This window comes from Elephantulus edwardii, unplaced genomic scaffold (assembly GCF_000299155.1).
Source record: "Elephantulus edwardii isolate Elephantulus edwardi_28Jun2011 unplaced genomic scaffold, EleEdw1.0 scaffold00167, whole genome shotgun sequence".
NCBI lineage: Eukaryota > Metazoa > Chordata > Mammalia > Macroscelidea > Macroscelididae > Elephantulus > Elephantulus edwardii.
The window spans coordinates 3129303-3137011 of record NW_006399917.1 but is presented as its reverse complement, the minus strand read 5'-3'; the positions used below and the strand labels follow the sequence as shown (position 1 = coordinate 3137011).

Here is a 7709-nt window from a genome sequence, read left to right as displayed (position 1 = left end):
TGGACAGGTATCATACATGCAGGTGCTGAGAAACATGGACAGGAATCATACATGCAGGTGCTGAGAAACGTGGGCAGGTATCATACATGCAGGTGCTGAGATACATGGACAGGAATCATAAATGCAGGTGCTGAGAAACATGGACAGTTATCATACATGCAGGTGCTGAGAAACATGGACAGTTATCATGCATGCAGGTGCTGAGAAACATGGACAGTTATCATGCATGCAGGTGCTGAGAAACATGGACAGTTACCATGCATGCAGGTGCTGAGAAACATGGACAGGTATCATACATACAGGTGCTGAGAAACGTGGGCAGGTATCACACATGCAGGTGCTGAGAAACGTGGGCAGGTATCATGCATGCAGGTGCTGAGAAACGTGGGCAGGTATCACACATGCAGGTGCTGAGATACATGGACAGGTATCATACATGCAGGTACTGAGAAACATGGACAGGTATCACACATGCAGGTAGTGAGAAACATGGACAGGTATCACACATGCAGGTGCTGAGAAACGTGGGCAGTTATCACACATGCAGGTGCTGAGAAACGTGGGCAGGAAGTACAGGTATCGTGCATGCAGGTGCTGAGAAACATGGACAGGTATCATGCAAGCAGGAACTGAGAAACATGGGCAAGAAGTGCAGGTATCATGCATGCAGGTGCTGAGAAACACGTGCAGGTATCCTGCATGCAGGTAATGAGAAACAGGGGCAGCTGTCTTGCACTTAGGTAGTGAGAAACATGGGCAAGTGCCTTCCATTAAGATTTACAGCCTCAGAAGCTCAATGAAAGTTTACTGGGAGCCTGAATCAACTCGAGGGCAGTGCGTGAGGGGGATGCGTGAAGAGATGAGCAGCTTGACATAGGCTGCAGAGAACGATCCAGTTTCCTTGGCTTGGGGTCCACATGTTACTACTTGTCAAATTCCTATAATGAAGTACTTCAAGCTTAATTCAGATTGCAAAATTACATCTGCCCAGTGATATGATAGTATATTGAATTTTAAATCATACCTTCAGGCATTATAATTTTAAGAGTTTGGGAGGTTTTTCTTCTTAATTAGAGAAAGCACTGTAGAAACATGGGATGTCCTACATTCTAAAGCTGCAGTTTTGGGGTCATCCCTTGCTGAGTTTACCAGCCTCTTGGCCTTTCTAAGCATTTAAGGGAGGGGAGCAGTTAACAAGAGAGTTTCATTATGAAAGCGTAGTCACTAATGGAGTTGAATTAGGGGTGGTGCAGCAGCAGCCCACCCTGCAGTGTGGACGTGACTCAGACCTGAGCCTTCGTCCTGAAGACCAAATGTTTGTACATCCATGTGGAATAGCAGTACATGCTGCTCTTGAGTCACATCTGACTCCTTGCCACTCCGTGACAGAGGAGAACTACCCCAGAGAGATTCTAAGCCTGCCAGTCTTCGTGAAAGCAGACTGCCTTAACTTTATCCCACAGAGCAGCTGGTGCCTTCAAACCACTAGCCTTCTGGATCGAAGGCTCACACCTCCCCATACTTTTCTACAGGAGAAAGACATGGCAGTCTTCTGTAAAGGTTGCAACCTTGGAAACCCAATGGGACAGTTTTTGCTTTCCTGTAAGATCACTAAGAGGCTCTGGAAGCCTAGCGAGTAAAGAGTCACAGTGCCAACCCAGAAGCACATGGTTCAAATCCACAGGCTGCGCCAAGGGAGAGAGATGGGCAGTCTCTTCCTCTGTGATTGATTCATAATCTCTGAAAACCTGCTGGAGGGTCAGCTATGAGGTGGCAGTGAGTTTGAGGGGTTGTTGAGTGTAAGACCATGATGAATTGGAATAGATTTGTTGTCATGGGTTAATAATAACCATCTCCTTTCCATTGAGCTGAACTGATTCTTAGCTGACCCTTCAAGGTTCCCCAAACTGTAAACCCCACAGGAAGAGACTGCTCATCTTTCTCCTGTGGAGGCTCTGGTAGATTTGAAGTATCAGAGTTCAAATCTTTAAGCACCTTTTACCCTAATCACCTTTGAGTTAGCAGTGCATCTCTCTGCAGGCTGCACCACCACAACTCCCTACACAGTCACAGATGTTTTATGGGTTTATTTTGATTTATACCTGAGAGAAAGTTTATAAAGCAAACTGGGTTTCTGTTTAACCATTGCGCTGCAATCCCGAAGGTCTGCAGTTCGAATCACCAGCTGCTCCATGGGGTAAGGATGGGCAGTCTCCTCCTGTGCCTCTGAAAACCCACTGGAGGGTCACCTAGGGGTCACTTCCAACTCTGTGGTACACAACAACAACCCACAATGTAATTGTACTTTCCCCATGTCATTTCCCCACTGCAGTTCTCATCTCTGTGAATCCTTTTATTAGCCCTTCCTGACCTCCAGGCCTTGTCCATGGGCCCATGGCCTTGACCCTACATGGTTGGTTGGTTGGTTGGTTGGTTGTTCTATGTGACTGCCCCTGCGATGGTGATGGCCTTATGGACTTGTCTATTGCTTGACAGAAAGTTAACTCAAGGGAGTGAGTTTTGGTCCTTGTCAGAGCAATGGCTGTGTTTTAAATGACTCTTTTGAGAAGTGACATTTGATTTCATTTAGTCTTGGTTCCCCTCTCCTAGCCCCATGACCAACAGAGGTTTATAGGCTGTCATTTACTGTTTTACACAGTGCATCTGCAGTTCTTGCCGTGGAACTCTGATGCTTCTAACACAGGTGGTAGACGTTTTTGGGGGCATTTGACACAGTATAAAAAATGGGTTCAAGTGTAGCAGTGACATTGACTCAGAGTAGGGCAAGGTTCAGAGCTATCGTGCATAGGGTTGCTACAGTCACAGACACATAACAACAATAGCATGTCAGTGATGGTGAGGATGGCACAGGATAGGGCAGGGTTCAGATCTACTCTTCATAGGGTCACTCTGAGAAGTAGTTGACTTGATGGCACATAACAACTGACATTCAACATGAGTAGTGATTTCAAGATATTCAAACAGCAGGAGCTGCTCAGAATAATGGTGAATGAAATACATGGGTTGAGACTTTTGGGCTGAGTCACCTGCCCAGCTATGTCTATATATAGAAATCCTGCTGCTTCCCCAGGAGTTCCTCAGCTTCTTGCAGGGCTCTGCTAAGGCAACCAGAGGCAGTCATATCAGAGAAGTTAATGTGTGTTTGCTCTGAGAGCCCACACCGTTTCTTGTTGCTGCCCAACAAGAGGATTTCTGAGCTTGTTTTGGCACAGAAGAGTTAAACTCTTAATTACATCTCTTGTGTTTTCTCTAATCCAGAAACCTCTGGGGCTGATGTTTATAGAGGATACATGCCCCAAATGCACATAAACAAGCAAACAAAAATTTCTAGAGAAGTTAGGGAATTGTTTCACAGAACCTTAAAATTTTATTTTTCAAAGTAGGAAATGAGGAGTGCTGGATGTTAGATTAAAAACTTACTAGATGAAAATAAAAACCCCAACCCAACCAAAAAACCTCCATCAAACCTATACTAGATGAGCGTTTCTGTGAGGTGAGAGGTTGGCCAAATGATCTCCCTGGCCTTTTCAGTGTTTTCAGTGTCATTCACACCTGCAGTTCATTTGAAAGCAATTACTGGGCTTAGTAAGTATGGAATCCATGAATCAGGGTTGTGTGTGTATGTGCGCACACATGCACACATGTTCTTTTTGCTTGGAAGGGTGGGGAGACAATCTTAAGTATCATACTGATGGATTAATTATCTATCACGATCCCACAGGCATTCAAAACAATAATGAAACAGTAAGATCACTTTATGCCAATACCTGCAAAAACTTAGAGGAAACAGGCAAACTTCTTGAATGATAGTTTTCTAGAAATGAAGTTGTTATGTACTGTCGAGTCAGAACTGATCCATATGTTCCCCTACAACAGGTTTTCAGAGGCAGTTAAACACACAGGAAGAGATTGCCCATCCTTTTTCCCCAGAACTGCTGGTGGATTTGAACCACCCACTTTTGGGATTGTAGCACAGCTTCTTACCATTAGACCACCAGAGCTCCCTCAACTGAAGTGAGAGGAGAAAGATCTAAATAGCCCTGTATCTGTTAAAATATCAAAGTTGTGTTGAAAAACCCTTCACCCAAGAAAACTGTAGGCAAAGGTACTTCATTGCATTTCATCAAATGTTTAAGGCCTTCAGTTGATACATGGTTTTTCTTGTTAGCTGCAGTTGACTGGGGACTCCATGCACAACAGGATGAGAAGCTGCCTGGTCTTGCACCTCCCCACAGTCAATTGCCAACTTCAGGGTAGTGTTTTGTGACATTTTCATTGGCTTAGTTTCAGAAGTAGTTTTCCAGGCCTTTCTTCCTAGTATATCATAGTCGGGAAGTTCTGTTGTCCACCAGGATAAGGGAAACTAGTAAAAGTAGCATGAGGTAAGAACAGTGGCTTTGATTTGGACCTCATCTACATGGAACTGCTGGCTCCTTAGTATAGATAACCTGTTGTTTTTATTGTTATGTGCCACCGAGTCATTTGTGACTCATAGGGACTCTGTGTACAAGAGCCCTAAACGCCATTCTGTCCTGTGCCAACCTCGCTGTCTCAAACACATTCATTCCCACCACTCCACTCACAGAATCGATCCATCTCATCGAGGGTCTTCCTCTCCTGCGCCGTCCCTCCACTCTCCCAAACATGATGTCCCTCTCCAAGGACCAGTCCCTCCTTGCAACATGGCCAGAGTATGTCAGACAAAGCTTCAGAACCCTTGACTCCAGGGAACGTTCTGGCTTCACCCTCTCCAGGACAAACCTGTTTGTTTTTCTAGCAGTCCATGGTATATTCAACACTCTTCTCCAGCACCACAACTCAAAGGCATTAGTTCTCTTTCTATCATCCCTGTTCACTGTCCAACTCTCCGATGCATAGCACGTAATTGCAAAGACTGTAGCCTGGATAGGCAGCAATATTCTTGTTAACGTTAGGTGCTGTCGAGTAGAGTACAACTCAGAGCGACCTTCTGAGCAGAAAAAGTTGAACCCTGCTCTATTCTCTGTCATCCTCACAGTTCCTGACACGCAGAGCCCATTGCAGCAGCCACTGTGTCAGTCTACCTGGTTACTAACTAGCCCTTAAATGGTCTGTTCCCAGCCTCTGAAAATGATTTGCTGAACAAGCGCCTGAAGCTTGACTATGAAGAAATCACTCCTTGCCTTAAAGAAGTCACTGCGGTGTGGGAGAAGATGCTAAGCACTCCTGGAAGGTCAAAAATTAAGTTCGACATGGAGAAAATGCACTCGGCTGTCGGGCAAGGTAAGCTGTATCGACAATTCAGCCAGCCTCAGCTCTCACTGATCGTGAAATTTAAAAAAAAAAAAATCAGATACAAGAAAATTTCCAGGTCTCTGTTTCATGGGCATCTTCCAAGTTATTTCCAGACACCTTAATCGGTTTCTTTACCTTCCTTGATTCTAAATGGAAATGAAAATGAAGATGAGGAAACAGGAAGGAAACAATGGGAAAACCCAAGGGCTTAGTTACGTATGGATGAACTAATGATGTGATGCTACTTCCTTGGTTAAGAATTAAACCTAAAATTGTGTGGATTCCCATTGTTTACTTTGAGTTGGAATTTCCCTCCACCTCCACCTCTCTCTCTCTTTCTTTAAAATTGTGATTTGAATAAAATTTACAAAGTATATTTTTTTTCAGTCATTCATGCATATATTTTTCTGTAAAATTAATTACAGCACCCACAATGTGGGGTCATCCATTCATCCATCTTAATAAGTGTTTATTAATTAATTCATTTTCTCCCTTTACATCCCCACCCCATACTTCCCTTCTTCTTCCTGGTAACTATACTAGAGTGATTCTCTGTGTGTAAGCTTTGCTTTTATGATATTGGTGTTATGTGACTGACATTTTCACTCAGCATAATGTCTTCTAAATTCTTTCACACAATGTAGTGTTTCATGAATTCTTCATTGTTTTTCAGTGTTGCATAATACTCCATTGTGCGAATAATAACTGCAATATGTACCCATATTTATTGCATCATTTTCCACAGTAGCAAAGTGATGGAAACAACTCAAGTGCCCATTAATGAACCAATTAATAGACATCTCATTGTTTTTTTATTCTGTTGAATAGATTTTTGACTCAATCTACAGGACAGAGTGGAACTGCCCTGTATGATCTGCTAGGATTGAAATCATTGTGTGAGCAAATCACCTGATTTTTTTCTTCCGTTAGATGACTAGTCATTCAAACTACTGACCTTTCAGTTAGCAGCCAACTGTTTCACTTCCATTTACTATCCAGAATGTCAGTGGTTCAAATCCATCAGCTACTCCACTAGAGAAAGAGGTGGGAGTTGGCTTCTATAAAGAATTACAGCCATGAAGACCTGGTGGGGCAGGTCTCCTCTGTCCTCTAGGCTGTGAGAATGGACTCAGCGGTAGTGAGTTTGGGTCAGGGAGACAACAGGGAGTACAGAACACAGACGTGAGGCCAGGAGTCTCGGGCCTGGATTCTAGCTCTGCCACTTCCTTTACTGTGTGATCTTAGATAAAGGACCCAAACTCTCTGAGCTCCCGCCTTCCCTCGTATGTTAGATGTGCTTCTTTCCTCCTTCGTGTCATGAAGAGTAAGCCAGTGGCTATCCCTGGTCACAAAGACCACATCTAATACCCTGAGGGCTTGGGCGGTGGGGGGCAGACAGTGTTAAACTGCCTTTTCTGTATAGTCTGCTGATTGGGGCCAGTCCAGGCTGTCCTGTCCAAGATGAGAAAAGACTGAGCATTTGGAAATGTTTCCAGCAATTGGATGGTGTGAACCTTGTATAAAACATGGGTTATGGTTTTTGCCAGTCTTCTGTACTAATTTATTGTGTGTCTTCTTTTTTGTATAAATAAAAGTCTCAGTGTGCAGTAGATTGGAAAATTTAAGAGAAAAAGTGGACTTCAGTACATAGTTTGAGAAGCTCTGTTTTTTAATTTAACTCTAGTGGTCACTGATATTCAAGCAAAGCAGTGATTACTTCTGAGATGTGTGTTGTTTCCTGGCCATCCCCGTGATCCTGTTCTGACTTGAGCTCCCCGGAGTTCTGGCTGTGGCCAGGTATTTAGACCGAGTTGCAGATATGACAGGTCTGATGTTTTTCTTCCCAAGTTGTCATCTGTACAGTGGAAGAGCATTTTTCATCTCCTTGAGAGTAAAGCAAAGCAATGTTGGCTATTATAGTCTACTAGGCATTTGTCTGAAAACCTCCAGAAACCCTATGAACCCAGAGAAATGATGAAAGTTATGCAAGTGTCCAGGTCTTTCGTTCATAGGGTTGCTATGAGTCATCTGTGACTCCATGACACCTAACAACAACAACAACAAAACAGGCATTTATCTGCATTATTTCCCCTGCATTTTGACAGCATCAGTTTAACAATGTTGTTTTTAATTGCTTTCGAGTTGATTCCATCTCATGGGACCTACCTGCATTTTCGAGGAGACCTGTCCCATGGGGGTTTCCAGGTTGTGATCCTGATGGAAGCATATTGCTAGGCCTTTCCTATATCACTACCTCTGTGTAGAATATTGGATTTTGTACAGTTGATGATTTATTCATTGCAAAGAGCTTTTTTCTTTTTAAATTTAGGTTGTTTATTTTTCATTTCAATGAACATCTACAGAGATTTTGGGATTCCATTCATTCATTGTTGCACCCTTCTCCCCGCACAAAC

General features: G+C 43.5%; 1 protein-coding gene across 1 annotated transcript in view; it reads left to right on the top strand.

The window, feature by feature from the left end:
- Nucleotides 1-7709, top strand: part of TBC1D1 (TBC1 (tre-2/USP6, BUB2, cdc16) domain family, member 1) — a 378557-nt gene that overhangs the window by 302722 nt on the left and 68126 nt on the right. Inside the window, exon 14 of the mRNA XM_006895424.1 lies at nucleotides 5122-5283. Within this exon, the coding sequence (XP_006895486.1) occupies nucleotides 5122-5283 (162 nt within the window). The remainder of the gene's footprint in view (nucleotides 1-5121; nucleotides 5284-7709) is intronic.